The 17,499-nt window shown below is 48.8% G+C and overlaps 2 protein-coding genes across 3 annotated transcripts in view; both read left to right on the forward strand.

Annotated features, from left to right (window-relative positions):
- The first annotated feature begins 389 nt into the window (after positions 1-389).
- BCAS2 (BCAS2 pre-mRNA processing factor) lies at positions 390-3,539 on the forward strand. The gene is made up of 7 exons (XM_014872778.2): positions 390-545; positions 620-712; positions 983-1,053; positions 1,154-1,315; positions 1,973-2,023; positions 2,549-2,629; positions 3,125-3,539. Exons 1-7 carry the CDS (start codon positions 453-455, stop codon positions 3,252-3,254), a joined length of 681 nt encoding a protein of 226 aa, XP_014728264.1. The 5' UTR covers positions 390-452; the 3' UTR covers positions 3,255-3,539.
- A 1,045-nt stretch (positions 3,540-4,584) lies between these two features.
- Positions 4,585-17,499, forward strand: part of TRIM33 (tripartite motif containing 33) — a 40,419-nt gene continuing 27,504 nt past the window's right edge. For both annotated transcript variants that reach the window (XM_014872776.2, XM_014872777.2), the window contains exons 1-3: positions 4,585-5,034; positions 15,764-15,882; positions 16,826-16,973. In XM_014872776.2, the coding sequence (XP_014728262.2) occupies positions 4,593-5,034; positions 15,764-15,882; positions 16,826-16,973 (709 nt within the window). In that variant the 5' untranslated portion in view covers positions 4,585-4,592. The remainder of the gene's footprint in view (positions 5,035-15,763; positions 15,883-16,825; positions 16,974-17,499) is intronic.

The following is a 17,499-nucleotide window of genomic DNA, read 5'->3' on the forward strand; positions in this document are numbered from 1 at the left end:
CAATAACAGCTCGTCGATCCAACTCTTCACGTGTCTCCGTTCCTTAAGGGGGCGTGGCCTCGGCGAGAGGGGCGGGGCCGGGCCGAGGGGGGCGGGGCCAGGGCTGGAGTCGCTCCGGGAGTGACAGGACCGGGCAGAGAGGGGCAGGGCCAGGATCGGAATCGCCCCGGGAGCGGCGGGGCCGGAGCCAGAGTCAAACCGGGAGCGGCGGGGCCTGGGCTGAGGGGCGGGGCCGGGGCTGAGGGGCGGGGCTGGACAGGCCGCCAAGGGCGGGGTCTGTGCCTGGAGGGGCGGGGTCTGTGCCTGGGAGGGGCGGGGTCTGTGCCTGGAGGGGCGGGGTCTGTGCCCGGGGTGGGGTCTGTGCCCGGGGTGGGGTCTGTGCCCGGAGCCGTGTGCTGTCTCGCCGGGTGTGACGTCAGCGCGCACGCGCAGTGCGCGCCGCCGCGGCCAAGATGTCGGGCCCGGGGCTGGTGGCCGGGGACGTGGTGGTGGATGCGCTGCCCTACTTCGACCAGGGCTACGAGGCGCCGGGCGTGCGGGAGGCGGTGCGTGCGGGGCCGGGCCAGGGAGGGGCCGGGGCGGCGGGCGGGCTGCCCGCCTGACGCCCCGTGTGCGTTAGGCCGCGGCGCTGGTGGAGGAGGAGACGCGGCGGTACCGGCCGACCAAGAACTACCTCAGCTACCTGCCCGCGCACGACTACAGCGCCTTCGAGGTGAGCTGGGGCGGCCTGGCAGTCGCAGCCCCCAGCCCAGGGCATTTCCCGTACCCCATTGTCCCCACTCCGTGACCCGGCTGTGACAGACCCTGCCTGTCCCCGTCCTTCCCCGCACACCTCTCTCGTGTGTCCCCCTGCACCCCTCCTGTGTCTCCCCACCCTGCCCCGCTGTCTCTCCTCCGTTACCTGTTTGTGTCCTGTCCTTGTCCTCTCCCCATACTCCGCTGTGTCGCCCCCGGCTGTCCCTCACCGCTGCCTTCCCCGCAGACCGAGATCATGCGGAACGAGTTCGAGCGCCTGGCGGCCCGGCAGCCCCTGGAGCTGCTCAGCATGAAGAGGTGAGTGGGGCAGTGCCTGCCGCAGGTGAGCTGGGGCCCAGGGGAGCCGTGCCCCGGGTGAGCCATGCCCGGTGCCCCAGGTGAGCCGTGCCCTTTGCAGGTACGAGCTGCCCGCCCCATCCTCCGGGCAGAAGAACGACATCACGGCGTGGCAGGAGTGTGTGAACAATTCCATGGCACAGCTGGAGCACCAGGCTGTGCGCATCGAGAACCTGGAGCTCATGTCCCAGCACGGCTGCAATGCCTGGAAGGTGTACAACGAGTAAGGCCTCAGCTGCTCTGCTGAGCACAAAGTTCTGTGTTGAATTTCTGTGTGTTTATTGTGTGTAAATCCAGTGGGGATCTTTAGAATGTAGCCTGGAATAGATGAACCCCTGTAAGAGAGCTGTGAGTGAAAGAGGAGGCTGATCTCAGAGCTGTCTCTGTGGCCAAGAAACAGCATATGTTTTAATACATCCCAGTCTTGAATGGTGTGGGTTATTGTTGATGATAGTGGGTGTTAATTAAGGCTAGTGATAGTCTGTGAAAGAATAACTCAGTAGTGGAAATTAAGATGAGTTACTACAAATCCTGGGCTTAGTCTGGATCTGTAATAAAGCTGCTGCAAAAGCGAAAAAAACGTTGTAGAATATGGCTGCAGGAAGCACTGGGGCTAATTCAAATAGAGAATGTTAATGAGAAGGGTTGATTGAGCCTTAGATAAAAGAATAGACCAAAGGAATGCCAAACTTAGCTCAGAGAGAAGGCAGAGGGTTCCTGAGCTCAGGAGGAGGGAAGCAGGTAAAGGAGCTGCTGGCTAGGACAAGGTGTTTGGGTTGCAGGGGATTGTTCAGTCCTTAACTCTGACAAGTTAAATGTCAGGTGAAATGGGGCTGATTTAGCACTTGTGTGTTTTTAATGCTTTGTTTCCATTCATCAGACATCTGGTTCATATGATAGAACAAGCCCAGAAAGAGCTTCAGAAATTGAGGTGGGTCATTCTTACTTCTATTTTTGTACTGAAATTGGAAGTGAACCTCACTCTCCCCCCAAGCTATACAAAGGAAGATGTATGTGCTGGCTGCTGCCATGGTCACGGGGAAAAGCACCCAGTATAAACAATAATTAAGAAATATGACCCTGCCTTCCCCAAGCAGTTATATTTATCATGTCTGTTCTACTCAGAATTCTGTGTTTGGTTTGTTTGAACCTCTGCTCTAGATTTGTGGAATCCTCCCTGAAGTGTAGTAATGTTTTCTTTTCACTACTGATAATTTAATGTGCAGTTGTCTCTGTAAGGACATCTTCCCTGATGTAGGTTTGACCTTTTATTTATCTCAGGGTTCTCTGCAAGCCCTGCACTGGGATTTGTCCATCTGGATGTTGTCATTACAGTCCTGGCTACACAAATGTTTTCTGGCAGGACTTCTAGGGATTGAGTGTACTTGGAAATTAGCAACAGGTACTACAGATGCTAAAGAAATGAGGAAATAAAAATACATCTTGTTCTTCCCAGGAAAAACATTCAAGACCTGAACTGGCAGAGGAAGAACATGCAGCTCACAGCTGGGGCTAAGCTTCGAGAGATGGAATCCACGTGAGTATTGACATTTCTGTTAACCCTTCACAGGTTCCTCCATTGCTTGAAATTCACTGAAATTCAGTGATCCTTTGATGCTGCTGTAGGATACTGTTGTTTTGTAGAAAGTATTTTAAAGTACCTGTAGTTTGGTTCCATATTCTATTTACTGAAGTTGAGTGAATCAACAGATGGGAACAAGGTATATTTATTAGCTGCTTAATATTTCCTAAATTATTTTAAACTCTTCCTTATCTTAATATTGGCAGTTAATGGATGAGTCTAGTCATTAATTTTTTTTGTATTTTCAGGTTTAACAGAGTTAAAAATTACTCATTGTCACTTTAGTTATTCAAATGGCCATTGATGTCAACTGAGGATTATCATGTGTTAAGAAAAATACTGCTTTATTTGGTGTTTCTGCTTGCTTTAGAGCAATGGTTGTCTTTGATTTTAAACTAGAGGACTGTTACATAACACTTAAAGGCTCTTTGTATTTCTTCTCCTTTCCAGGTGGGTCTCTCTTGTCAGTAAAAATTATGAGATTGAACGAACTATTGTTCAGCTGGAAAACGAAATTTCACAAATCAAACAGCAGCATGGGGAAGCAAACAAGGAGAATATCCAGCAAGACTTTCAGTGATTTAATCCTGACTTCTCTTAGTGCAGCATGTGTTAAAAACTACAGACCAGACACTTTGGAGATGCTGTGTCTGTAGACACCTCTAGTTGCAGTTGTGTGAGGTGGTAAAAGGGTTTTTCTTTTCCTTGTTTTAAATTCTAGGAGGAGGTAGGGTGGACTCAAAACATCCTATTTAAATCACCATTACATATACTGTGAATTGTTTCACATTTTGTACACTTTAAGCACGAGCTGGTGTTGTTGTGTTTTCCCCTATGCCTTTAATAAATCCTGTTTTGCTATTTATCTGGTTTGTGCTTCATGTCCAAGGCCCAGGAGCTGTGGAGAAGGTGGCTGGGCCAAATGGAGCCCCAGAATCCTCTGCAGGGCCAGTGGGGGGAAACTGGAATTTGGGGTGAGAGGGTCTCTGCAGCACTGGGGCTGTGCAGTGCCCACAGAGGGGGCTCAGCTGCCCCCTCCTGCACTGTTCCTCATCCCAGGGCATTATTCCTGATCCTCCTCCCCCTGGCCTGTTCCCTGTTCCCACCCCGATGCACTGCTCCATATCCTGGTGCACTTTTCCCTATACTGCTGTTCCATTTCCCATCCTGCTGCTCTGTTCCCCATCTCAGTGTGTTGTGGTTTCCAATCCAGCTCTGCTATTTCCTCTCCTGCTGCGCTCTTCTCCATCCTGGTCCATTATCCGCACCCCAGTGCTTTGTTCCACATCCCCATAGGTTATTCCCTATCCTGGTGCGTTATTTCCCGTATTCATGGGTTATTCCCCGGCCCAGTGCGTTATTCCCCATCCCAATAGGGATATTCCGATGGATAGTTCCCGTATTCATGGGGTATTCCCCATCCCAATGGGTATTCCCCGTCTTCATGCGTTATTCCCCTTCCCCAGGGGTTATTTCCCAGCCTGTGCGTGTCATTTCCCGTCCAGAAGGGTTATTCCCCCTCCGGATGGGGTATTCCCCAGTCCAGTGCGTTATTCCCCCTTCCGATGGGGTATTCCCCATACCGGATACGTTATTCCCCGTTCCCATTGCGCTGTTCCCCATTCCCGGTGCTCTATTCCCCATCCCCGGTTCCCCATCCCCGGTTCCCGTTCCCGGGGGGCGTGGCCATGCCTCGGCCGCCCCCGCCCATTGGCTGGGAGCCGCCAGCACCGCCCAATAGACTGTCACCGCAGGGCCCAGTGACAGCCCAGAGCCCCGCCTTCCAGTGACGTCACGACCCGCCCTCCCGGCCGCGCCGTTGCCGCGGGAGCGCGCGCGCGTGCGCGGCGCCGGTCCCGCCCGGTGACGCGGTGACGCGGAGCGTGCGCGGAGCGGGGTCGGGTTCAAAGGAGGAAACATGGCGGAAAACAAAGGAGGCGGCGGCGGCGGGGACGCGGCCGCCGAGGCCGCGCCGGGCGGCGGCGGCGGCCCGGAGCCTCCCGCCGGTTCGCCGTCCTCCGCTGCGCCGCCCGAGGAACGTGAGAGCCCCGGGGCGGCGGCGGCGGCGGCGGAGCAGCGCAGCGGCGGCGAGGCCGAGGCCGAGGCGGCGGCGGGGCCCGGTGCGCCGGCGGGGCCCGGGCCCGGCCCCTGCCCGGTGCCGCCGCTGACGTCCGCGGCGCCGGCGCCGTTCTCGCTGCTGGACACGTGCGCGGTGTGCGCGCAGAGCCTGCAGAGCCGGCGGGAGGCCGAGCCCAAGCTGCTGCCCTGCCTGCACTCCTTCTGCCGCCGCTGCCTGCCTGAGCCCGAGCGCCAGCTCAGCGTGCCCGTGCCCGGCGGCGCCAACGGCGACGTGCAGCAAGGTGAGCGCGGGGCCCGGCCCGGACAGCCCGGTGAGAGCGGGACCCGGCCGGGACAGCCCGGTGAGAGCGGGACCCGGCCGGGTCTGCCTGGTCAGCGCGGGGCCCTGCTGGGACAGCCCGGCGAGAGCGGGACCTGGCCGGGACAGCCCGGTGAGAGCGGGACCTGGCCGGGACAGCCCGGTGAGAGCGGGGCCCGGCCGGGACAGCCCGGTGAGAGCGGGGCCCGGCCGGGACAGCCCGGTGAGAGCGGGGCCCGGCCGGGACAGCCCGGTGAGAGCGGGGCCCGGCCGGGACAGCCCGGTGAGAGCGGGGCCCGGCCGGGACAGCCCGGTGAGAGCGGGGCCCGGCCGGGACAGCCCGGTGAGAGCGGGGCCCGGCCGGGACAGCCCGGTGAGAGCGGGGCCCGGTCCGGACAGCCCGGTGAGAGCGGGGCCCGGCCGGCCTCGCTCGGTCCCGGCCGGGGGCGCGGGGCTCGGCTCGGGCAGGTGGGGGTCGGGGGATCGCGTCCTGAGCGTTTCCATCCAGCACGGACCTGTTGGAGCGGGCGGAGGGCTGGAGCAGCGCTGCTGTGAGGGGAGGCTGAGGGGATCGCGATTGTTCGGCCTAGGGAAGAGAAGCTCCAGGGACACCCTAAAGCCCGTTCCGGAGCCTAAAGGGAGTCTGTAATAAAAATGGGGACAGACTTTTCAGCAACACCTGTTGCAATAGGAATGGGGATAATGGTATTAAACTGGAGCGGGATCGGTTTAGACTTAAGTGTAAGAAAGAAATGTTTACCATGAGGGTGTTCACACATCGGAACAAGTTGCTCAGAGAGGTGATGGAAACATTCGGTGTCAGGCTGGAGCAGGCTCTGAGCGACCTGCTCGAGTCTGAGATGTCCCTGCTCGTGGCAGGGGGCGTTGGACTAAGGACCTTTAAAGGTCCTTTCTAACCCCAAATACTCTGTCATTCTCTCCTGTCTGTTTTGTTTTGGGTCTCGGGGTTGGCACTGGAGGCGAGTCAGGAAGGGGGAGGGCAGCTGCTGGGTTCTACAGCGCTGGGGTAAAATGTGTCCAATTACATTCGGGTTCAGTGTTGTTGCAGTGTTACCTGCCCAGGTGGAACGCTGTGTGCACTGCAGCTGCTTTCCTGTGCGCTGAATAAAACCTTGCAGTGCTGTTTGTCAGCTCTGCCCGGGAGCAGTACACTGCTCCTTCCACTTCCATGGAACTTGTGTTCTTATCAGAATCACAGCTTGGGTTTGATTTTTCTTTTCTCGTATATGTTCAGGGATGGAATTGAAAAGCTTCTGGAGCTTTAGATGGGGTGACTCACGTGCTGTGGTGTACAGGGCCCTGGTAAGTGGTTTTGCAGGTCCTAAATGGACTCTATGGTCAGGGAGACCTTGTTTGGTGACATCTTTGCACTCAAGCCTTTCCTGTGTTCCCCAGTGAAAGAATTAACCTGACATGGTAGAGTTTTTTTCATCCAGACTGTTCAGAAATCCATCCTGGATGTGATTTTAGAAAGTTCATCAGTTTTAAAAGGATAATGTCTTAAATATAGTTTTACAGTTCACTCGGTGAAGTACTTAGGTGGTCTTGTGATCCATGTTTTTAAATTCCAGATTTTACATTTTGTGTTATATCATAGAGTGGCAGAGTGATTTGGTTTGGTAAAGCTCATCCAGTCCCACACCTGCCATGGGCAGGGACACCTCCCACTGTCCCAGGGTGCTCCAAGCCCCGTCCAACCTGGCCTGGGACATTTCCAGGGATCCAGGAGCAGCCACAGCTTCTCTGGGCACCTGTGCCAGGGCCTGCCCACCCTCACAGGGCAGTGATATGCCAGTGACATACACAGAACTTGGGGAGCAGGGTTTGTTTTGTTAGCAATTATCAGGATTATCTGAGTCCTGTTGTGTCAGTAGGATACAGGTGTGGGAACCACTGTGTACAAACTGGAATATCACTTCTTGTTGTACACATTTTAAGAATGTTTGTTGGTGTGCTTTGGTGTAGAAAGAGTTCATGTTTGGATTGTTGCAATAAGAAGTTTTAAATGATGTGAACAAGGTGCAGGGGACTGGAGCATCTCTCTTGAGAGGGGCTGGGCCTAGTTATAGTCTGGAGAAGGGAAGCCAGAGAGGGGATCCCATCACTCCCTTTGAATATTTCCAGGGTGGGTCACAGGATCGTGTCAGGCTCTTTTCTGTGGTGCCCAGGGCAGGACAAGGAGCAATGGCCATAAATTACAGCACAAGAAATTCTTTCTGTGGAGGGTGGCAGAGCACTGGAGCAGCTGCCCAGGAGGGGGTGGAGTCTCCCTCTCTGGACACATCCCAAACCCACCTGGACACATTCCTGTGTCACTGCTCCGGGTGAGCCTGCGTGATCCACAGAGCTGCCTTCCCTCCCCAGCTGCTGCGGGACTGTGGGAGTGTCCTGTAGGGCCGTGTGATCCAGCTGTGGATCCAGCTGTGGATCCAGCTGTGGGAGCACAGGAAGTGGCAGCAGCTCGGCTGAGGATGGGCCGTGGACCAGCAGAGGCGTTTTTGTGGGCAGCTCTCTGCACTTTGAGAGTGGAATCAGTTGAGCGGCCCAGGAGATGGTTACCAGTAAATCAGGCAGAAAATGGACATTCTGAGCCTCCTGAGAAGCACCACAGTGCTTAGTCACACAGGTTCCTTCCCTGTTCTGGTAGTCACAAAGTCTGAAGTGTTACTTCCACTTCTGCTGATTCTCACGTCTCCTTCATGACAACCAGGTGCTTTTTCATGAAGGAAGAATGAAAGAGAAGTGCTACCTGTAGGCAGTGGTACCTGTAGCTGTACCTGAGGCAGGTTACACTTTGCTGCAGGCTCTCCCTGCTGGATTGTGTGCCTGCTATCCTTCAGCATCTCTTCACACAGACCAGAGAAGTACAAGTGATATTTTCCTGGTTGCTTTCTTAATTAATTTCAGAGCTTGCTCAGTGAGAGCTGTCAGGACTTAAAATATGTGCATGTATTGGGTAAAAACTGTGAAAATTGAGTGCGAGGTTGGTCCACAGTGACAGCACCTTTGCTGGTGAAGCTCCCTCTGCCCTCCTGGAGAGAGCAGTGAGGATGCTGGAGAGAGAGAGGGGTTTGGATCAACATCCCTGCTCCTGCTAAAGAAGGCAGAAGAATCATCTCAATTCCTAAAAGTTGGAAAACTCCTGACTAAAGCTTAAAAGAATTACCTGAAGTTGTGGCTTGCTGTATTAAAAACAAGTACTTGGTGGGTTCATACCTGTTGAAAGAGGTTTATTTTGCTGTTGGTTACGTTTATGTAGGGAAAAAATAAAAGGTTTTTGTTCTATATATTTAAAACATATGCTTTTGTTTAAAATGAAAAGTAGCATCTCATATTCAGTTTAATATCTTAATTGGTTATGGGAATGTGCATTTTATTTGGTGGATAGATGGATTTGTAGTGGTGTTTCAGCTGTCCAGCTGGACTTCTTCTTTCAGGTTGAATAGGTTACAAGAAAATGCCTGCATTTGTATCAGTATTTTGGAAAAAAAAAAAAAAAGCAAAAAAAAAGCTGATTTCTAAGTTAGAGGTTTCAGACTCTAATAATAGATACTGTAAAACAACTTTTCCTGCACCCACTGCTGCTCCTGCTGCTGGAGGAGAGGCTGTTTTGTGGTTTCACTGCCTGGATGAGATATTTACAATCTCTCTTAAGATGATTATCTCAGTAGAGAGAGCGTGGGGCTCTCCCAGCTCCTTGGGAATGTCGCAGTTACAATTAGGCTGAAAAACCAAACGAGCTGAAAAACCTCCACAGTTGGTTGTGTGTAAACTGAGGAGCAGCACATTTACTACCCAGAGCTGTGGGGTGTGGTACCATAAATTAGTTTGATATGCTAAATTCAGCTCCTCTACCCAGTGTTGCTGTGTTGTATTAATCACACCTAAAGTTTTTTGGTTTTTTTAATTTGCTGTGAAAGGTAGACATAAAATCTGATGTGTATGAGGATGGGACATGTCCCTTACATTGAGTTGGTGGTAGTTACTTTATTTTCAGTCTCGAAGAATGAAAATTCCTGCATCAAATAAGGCTGTTTAAGCTGTGTAAATGCAGTATCTTAAGTTTTATTAAACTGGATATGAGTAGACATCACCTGAACTCTCTTGATTCTTTCTTTTTCTCCTGTGTTAATAAACGAGACTCATGAATATATGCTGGAGCCCAGCATGAGTTCTGGAAAATGTTCAGTTCATATTCTGGACTTAATAAAAATCTTGCTGTGAAACATAAATTTCAGTCTGAATTAATAGTGTATTGTAAAATATTTCCGTCTGAGAACATTAAGGCATGTGTTATTTTTATAAGAATTGATATATGTGGCAGCTGTACATTTCTTTTACTTATTAAATATAATGTATTGTCAGTTCAGTGTATGATAATTGCAATATAATCAAGGATTGTTCAAAAAACAAAAAAACTGATTTAGGAGTGGACCTTGAAAGCAGTTAATTATTTTTTAAATGTGTTTTTATTCTGACAGATTTCAGTCTGATAGTGTCTCTCCCTTGACCTGTGAGGGTTTGTTTCAAGGTTTAATCACTGAAATTAGAGCAGGGTTTTGATGTATGGCTGTGCAGAAAGATGCTTGGACCCTTGCAGCGCTGACACAAATAAATATTATGCACATGGAGTAATTACTATTGGAGTTCTCACCCAATAAATGGGACCTGGCAGAGATTCATTCCTGAGAGGGCTGATCCCCTGCCAAGGCTGGACCCAGAACGGAAGCTGGAGTTACTGGATTGCACAAGTGCCTGCAAATATTTCCTGAACTGGGAAGTTTCATTGTGTTTGGAACAGTGTAAACATCTGAGAGCACTTTAATTATCTTCCAGTCACTTGTGTTGGGGAATCAGTCTGGCACTGTCACCCAGCCCAGGGCCGTGTGTGGGACCAGACGTGTCCAGTGCTGCTGCTTGCTCCCCACAGTTCGGCTTTTGGGATCCTGGTTGTCAGGGATGTGATGGAGCTTTAGGCTTGTGCTCCTTGGTGTCTCGCCCATGTCAGAGGATTTGAAGCCGTTCTTTGGCACAAGTGAGGCTGGAGTGGAGCGGCCCGTGGGGTGCAGGGCCAGGTGAGCCCAGCCCCACCCCTGGCCCGGAGCCGGCCAGGTGGGAGGAGCAGCCAGGAGGTTCCTGGAGCCTCCTGCAGCTGTGGTGCCTCTGGGATGGGCAGTGCTGGACCGTGGGGGAGCAGAATGCCTTTATCCTGCTGCCACTGTGCAGGAGGGATGGCTGTCCCTGTCCTGCTAGTGCAGCCTGGGACACACACTGCTCCCTTGGGAAGGATGTGCTCTTGGCTCCCGTTCAACTCCTTGTCCATGACACACTTCAAACACTCTATTTCAGGGTGTTAAGTGAGGACAAAGTTACTTCTTTATCCTCTTTTTTTACAGTTTCAGTACTCAGACTGTTACGAAGCAGCTAAAAAATTGATAAAGAGTTTTGTGCTACACATCAGAGCTGATGTTAAAGGAGCTGGATCTTACAAAATGAGGAATTTTAGTATGTAAATAGAAGTGTTTAGGAACACAAGTGTTTGGGGTCAATGTTTGAATAAACTTTGCATTTATAAATTTGAACTGCTGGAAAAACTCCCTGTGATGTCCCAGTGATGGAGAGGATCCGTTGGGTGCTTCTGAGGTGCAAAGGGATTTTTGCATCTCGTTCATCACGTGCATGCTCTGCCCTCCCCTGTTCATGTCCATGATCTCATCAGATCCATGCCATCCTCATTCAGATCAATAACTCTCTTAATTATTCCATTATTGCTTTTTGTTCTCTGTGAGATTTCATTGAGGTTGGGTTGGGCTGTGATGTGTTTATTTTAAATTGAATGAAGTCAACAAGTGAATGTGGAGCCCTCAGTGTGGTGCTTCTTATAAAAGTTCCTTATTTTGCTTTAGCTCCTGTGGTGGTTTTAGGCACTAGATGAATTTCCATGGCTCCTTGTGTGTTGCCCTTTCCTTTCACCCCACCTCCCCCTTCTCTCCCAGGAGGCTTCTGTAGTGTTTGTAAACAAAAACTAAAATAGCCAGATCAAGAGGATGTTTGTAGGTGGGTTTGGTGGGGGAACAGGTTAATTCTTAGTGGCTCAGGAAGCCTCGTTGTTGCAGAGCTGGTCTGTGAAACAGCTGGGGGAATTCCAGAAAGAAATGCCCAGAAGGGTGGGTAGGGAGCAAAGAAGATTGAGAACATTCCCAGTTTTTTTCTTGTGCAAAAGCAACGGGTATGAGTTGAACACACACTGATTCCTGAGGATCAGGCTGGAGTGGGGACAGTAGCCAGAGAATTGACATGAGCTGTCACTGGAGTGTGTCTGTTTTGATCCTACAAGACTGGAAATACAGAAAAATCAACCTTTCCCCTTGCTTCACTGGAGCTCTTGAGCATCCCCGAAATTTGGCAATGTTTTAGTATCGTTGGTATTGTTATGTCAGCCTGGAGAAAGCAATTCTAAGCAGGTGTTTAATATTTGTCTTATTGAAACTAGTTCAAGATGAAACCTGTTAAAAAAATTACCTGTTTTGAGATGCCTTCAGAGGAAAGTAGTTGCCCTTGGGAAGTGTTAAAGATATTCACAGAGTTCTGAGTTACAATTAAGAAAAATACTTGTGTTGCAGCTTTAGGTGTGAGTTGAGAGTGGCAGATTAAAAGCATCTTTCACTTGAAATCTGAAGGTTTTTGCAGTGTTCCATAGCGATTTGCTGCTGGATTATGATGCAGGGTTTTTAGCAGCCTTTCTGATTTTAGGAAAACAAAATCAACTTTTCTCCTCAGTTGACTTCACTTTGGTGCTTTCTGCCGTGCTTTGATGCCTGTGGTCTAGTTCAGTGTGCTTTATCCACACCATAAGCAGTTAAAAGGATTACAGAGATGCTGCTCTCATTAGTGTTCTTAAATCTTTGACAAGTCAGGAGGTCTGATGTGCAATGCAAGGAGTTGTGCGTGCAGTTGTGTAACTGGCAGTGAAATGTGTGTGCTGGACTGAACCTTCCCCTGGGGTCTTCTGGGCTCCTGGTGAGAGGGGCAGGTCCTGACTCAGCAGAGCTGGAGCCCCCAGGAGGATTTTTGTTGTGTCCTCGGTTTCACCAGCATGTCCTGCCTTGGGTGACTTCCCCTGGGGCAGGAGCAGCCCCTCCCAGGACAGGGATGATTCCTGGGATGTGCCAGAATTCCCGTTTCCATCAGGGTGGGCTCTGTCCCAGCTGCCATCAGGGCTGGGGAGAGCTGCTCCCAGGGACAGGTTCCTGGAGTTCCTGCAGATCCATCCCTCACCACATTCCCGTGTTTCTGTCAGTGCTTTGTGTCGCTCCTCAGCTCCTGAAAGGCTCTGTGTGTGTCAGGAGACTCACGGGAATGTGGCACAGGGAATCTGGGAGCCTCTTTCCTCCCTGAATCACAGGCTGGGAAACTCTGGCAGGGGGGAATGGCTCAGGTGAGAAGGTGAAACCTTTTTTGAGCAGGGTTGGCAGTGCCAGGAAGGCTTTTCCTGATTCACAATCCAAATTTCCAGATAGGAAACTATTCCTGCTTCTCCCTTCAGTCAGCCTTAGGCAGGGTGAGAGGAAAAACAAAACTCCATTTGGGCTGAGTGTTGTTGTAGCAGCAGATGGGGGACAGGGAACGTGTATGATTGGAAATGTTTTTGCTGTTCTGCAGAAGTGTGGGACGAAAAACAGAATCTGATCTGAGCTGCATCGTTAATTGGGGATAGGACATAAAGGAAGGGGAAATGTGGTGCAGAGAGCTGTGTCTCCAGAGTGCTGTGGAAGAGGGATAATGAGTATTTGTTGCAGGTTTTACACACTAGAGGTGTGTGATTGAAACAAGTGGAAAAACGGGCAAGGTGGATCCTCTAAAGTACAGCTAAAGAAGTTTGAAAGCCCGTCCCTGTTATCTGCAGCTCTTGTAAAACAGTTCATAATCTCCTGTGGCCTTTTAGATCCAAAGGATGATTCTCCCTGAATTTCTTCATGGAATTACTGACATCCACAGGAGCACCTGTGGGTGGCTGGTGAAGTTTGTAGGGTGCTGAATTGTTCTTTTTTCCAGGAGCTGAAGCATAACTGTGTTCCTGCAGTTAATATTGAGGGCAGGGTTCTGTAGGCACGAAGGAACTGCTGCACAAAGTGGTTCCGACCCTCAGTGCAGGGGTTCACGTGGTGTGGTCAGAACTTCCTGAAAGAAACTTCCCTTTTCTCAGCTCTTCGCTTCAGTGCTGCTCTTGAACTCTGGGAGCAACGATTTACACCTCAAAAATAAGATGAAGCCATCTCTGAGGACATAGGAAATCTTGGTGGTAATAAATGGGATTGAGAGAGATCATAAACCAGGCTGACCTTCATAATTTGTGTGAATGTGTCTTATTCTGATTCAGCTGGGATTTGAAAAATAAGATTGGTCTTTAAACAGTGGTTTTTACTGTGTGCTAATGCTTTTGGAAAGCAGAGTTATAGTGGGAATGTTTGTACCAGGACTAATGTGTTTGATTTGTTTCGTGCAGAAAAACAACATAGTGAAATCTGCTGGACTATAAATAGGATGATGCTTTTATATTTACTTTTATTTTCTTATATAAGATTTTTTAAAATTGAAACTGTCAGTGAAAACTTGTTTTTCTCAGAGATTATATAAACATTTGAAACTCAGTTTGTCCTAAAATACATTCTCACTAAATTTTTGCAATAAACTTTGTTAGCTCACAAATTATCTCAAGTTTTGATAGCAAAGAATTTCTTTTTTTTCTATGTAAATGCTATTTCAGTGTGATTTTCTCTACTTTTCCCTCCTGCCTCACAAAATTAGCCACATCTGTATCTTTTCAGTACATTCGCTTTCTAGTACAAATGGTGCTGCAGTAATTTGGTTTTTATTAGATTAAAAGACCAGGTATATGAGATGTTTAGTGGCTCATATACTATTGGAAAGCTGCTGTTGGAAATAAAAGGTGTTGAGATGTGAAAAAGGAGTGGAATGTGCCAAATGAGAATTGCAAGGCCTTGAGGTGTGTGCAGAACACTGGGGGCACTTGGTGTGCAGGTTTTATTTGAATGTGGAGGTGCAAAAATTGAGTGTTGGACTGTGAGAGCAAGGTGGAATTACCCCTGGCCAGAATGCAGCTTATGGGCTCTTATTTGGATCAAAAAGCTTGATTTTATTGAAGCTTTCATTCATTTGGCTACTTTAAAACCAACCCAAAAATTGCCTTACAGGAAGGGGTTTTGATCTGTAGAATTTGACTTGCTGTTGTCTAGAGATTACAGATCTTGAGCTTCTTCTGAAATATTGTTTTCCTGAAATATTTTGCAATATTTTCCTGTTGTTTCCCTGAAATATTCTGTGCGTTTGACCCAAGGCAGCACTAAAAATCGAGTTTGGATTTGATTTGGTTTGGATGGAGTGGTTTTAAGGGTAAATAACTGAATTTTTTTTTCTGTAAGTATGTACACATCAGCTGCTGGATGGCTTTTAGCTGTCATTCCCTAAAGAATTTTGTCTCTCAGTTGTAAGAAAACCTCAAAGTTCTGCATATGGGGAAGGTTCCACTGTGTGTGAAAGCTCTTGTATGTGTAGCTGCTTCAGTCCTGGTTATTTTTCATATCCTGCTCTTGAGATGTGTTTGGTTTGGTGAGACAGGGGATTTTTAGTTGGATTATTGTTGCTCTGCAGTGAATCTCCTGTGTTCTGAAACCATCATTAATTTTAGCACTTGAAAAAATTAATACTACTCCACTGCTAATGTAATTAATCTCCCTGAAATAAGTCCTGCTGTCCTAATTGAATATCCACAAAGGAGCTGAGCATCATTTAATTACACTTCTCAAAGTTGTTTTAGTGTATAAAAATACCTAATGGCTTGGAAAGCTTTTTGAAGATTATATTCTCAATAAATTGTATAGGAATTTGATTTAAGATCAAATGACACTTCTGTGAAGTGTGAGCCACTACCTAGGTTATAAATAGGTTTTCAAACCTTTATGGGGTTGTTTGTAGACTTCTTTAAATGTCAATTTTTTTCATGTAGTAACTTCTTTGCAGCTCTGCTGAGGATTTAAAACTAATTTAGTGATTACAAAGGATAACAAAGCAGGAAGCTGGTGTTTTATTGCTTCATCTGCCTCCCTGACTTCCTGGAAATTGATAGTAGAAATCTTCCTGGGAGGACACTGGGACATGTTAGTGCCATGGTGTTTTCAGGAACATCACTGAGGTCACCCCAGCTATCTGGGAACAGACCTCTTAGTGCTTGTCTTCAGACAGGCTGGACCACAGACTGTTCTAAAAAATAATTTTAAAAACCCCAAGTGTCTTGAATTTCGTAATCTTAAAATGAACAGGGGGAAGAATTAAATATTTGCTTGGGGGCAACAAATGACTTTGCTAAAAATATAGGATTTTTTGGGGGAAGAAGTAAGTAGGAAAAACTGAATATAATGTAGAAATTATCCCAACTAGGTGGGGAATCCTTTTCTGTAGAGGTTTGTGGGGGTGTTTTGGGATTAACTGAAGGAGTGTGCTTTGGGGTGAAACCTGTTCTACACCTGTCATGGCTGGTTTTTAATGGCAATGTCAACGTGGAATCCTTTACCCAGGTGAAAGGAGGAGTGTGCTTTGTGTTTTGTGGGTTTGGGCACGTGGCTTTGTGGCTTTTGTTGCCCTCAAAGCCCGTGGGATGTTGTGTTTTGCAGTGGGGGTGATCCGGTGCCCCATCTGCCGCCAGGAGTGCCGGCAGATCGACCTGGTGGACAATTACTTTGTGAAGGACACGTCCGAGACCCCCAGCAGCTCTGATGAGAAATCAGAACAGGTGAGGACCATCCTGCCTGCCCCAGCCCCGAGCTCTGGGGCATCAGTGCCCCCCAGAACAATTCTGGTGCCTTTTCCCCAACCCTGCTCTGATTTCTGGGTCTGTCAGTGCCATCCAGAACAATTCTGGTGCATTTTCCCCACCCCATCTCTGCTCTCTGGGACTGTCAGTGCTCCCCAGGACAATTGTGCCTCTTCCCCAACCCTTTTTGCTCTCTGGGTCTGTCAGTGCCACCCAGAGCAATTCTGTTGCTTTTTCCCCACCCCGTCTCTGCTCTCTGATCCCGTCAGTATTCCCCAGAAAGATGCTGGTGGCTTTTTCCCAACCCTTTGTGCTCTCTGGATCTGTCAGTGTCCCCCAGAACAATTCTGGTGCTTTTTCCTCACCCCTCCTCTGCTCTCTGGGGCTTTCAGTGCTCTCCAGAATAATTCTGGTGCCTTTTCCCCAACCCTGCTCTGATTTCTGGGACTGTCAGTGCTCCCCAGGACAACTTTAGTGCCTTTTCCCCAATCCTGCTCTGATTTCTGGGATGTCAGTGTCCCCCAGAGCAATTCTGGTGCTTTTTCCCTGCCCCATCTCTGCTCTCTGATCCTGTCAGTGCTCCCCAGGAGGATTCTGGTGCTTTTTCCCCAATCCTGCTCTGATTTCTGAGTCTGTCAGTGCCATCCAGAACAATTCTGGTGCTTTTTCCTCACCCCTTTGTGCTCTCTGGTCCTGTCAGTGTTGCCCAGGACAATTTTAGTGCCTTTTCCCCAACCCTTTGTGCTCTCTGATCCTGTCAGTGCTCCCCAGGAGGATGCTGGTGCCTTTTCCCAAATCCTGCTCTGATTTCTGGGTCTGTCAGTGCCATCCAGAACAATTCTGGTGCTTTTTCCTCACCCCTTTGTGCTCTCTGATCCTGTCAGTGCTCCCCAGGACAATTCTGGTTCCTTTCCACCTGCAGGTGTGCACCAGCTGTGAGGACAATGCCAGTGCTGTGGGGTTCTGTGTGGAGTGTGGGGAGTGGCTGTGTAAGACCTGCATAGAAGCTCACCAGCGAGTCAAGTTCACTAAAGATCACATGATCAGGAAAAAAGAGGATGTGTCATCAGGTGAGTGTTGGGTATCACTTTGTCCTGCCTGTCCCAAGAGCCTTTTCTCTTTAGATTTTTAAAAGATGATGGAGGTAACAACCAACTCCGTGTTTTTTCTCCCCAGGATTTGGGAAAAGTACAGGAAAAAGTTACCAGTGCAAAAATTAGGAGCTGTAAAAATAGAAAAATTAAATTTATAACAGTGATACATCGTGCAGTTTAATGTCCAATGCCTTTGGAAAGGATTTAGATCCATTCTTAATAATCTTTCTGTTTAGTAGAACAAGTAACTAAATGGAAGGGTTGGAATCTGGAGAGCAATGGCAAATTGATAATCTTACCCATTGTCCAAGGAAATTCAATTACACATTTTGCTGTATTTTGTTATAAGAAGCAATTACAGTTCTCCCTGTAGAAATGTATATATAAGTTTACAGTTACCTTCTATATATGGTGTTACTTTGTATTGATATTGCTGAGTAAATGTAGAATTTGAATCTATTTTAGGTTTAGTCTCTCAGTGAGCAAAATTTAATTTGTGAAG

Source organism: Sturnus vulgaris, chromosome 29 (genome assembly GCF_052056855.1).
Source record: "Sturnus vulgaris isolate bStuVul1 chromosome 29, bStuVul1.hap1, whole genome shotgun sequence".
NCBI lineage: Eukaryota > Metazoa > Chordata > Aves > Passeriformes > Sturnidae > Sturnus > Sturnus vulgaris.

Coding starts and splice junctions, on each gene's coding strand:
- BCAS2 (XM_014872778.2), top strand. CDS start 453: ATGTCGGGCCCGGGGCTGGTGGCCGGGGACGTGGTGGTGGATGCGCTG. Junction 546..619: donor CGCCGGGCGTGCGGGAGGCG/GTGCGTGCGGGG, acceptor CGTGTGCGTTAG/GCCGCGGCGCTGGTGGAGGA. Junction 713..982: donor ACGACTACAGCGCCTTCGAG/GTGAGCTGGGGC, acceptor CCTTCCCCGCAG/ACCGAGATCATGCGGAACGA.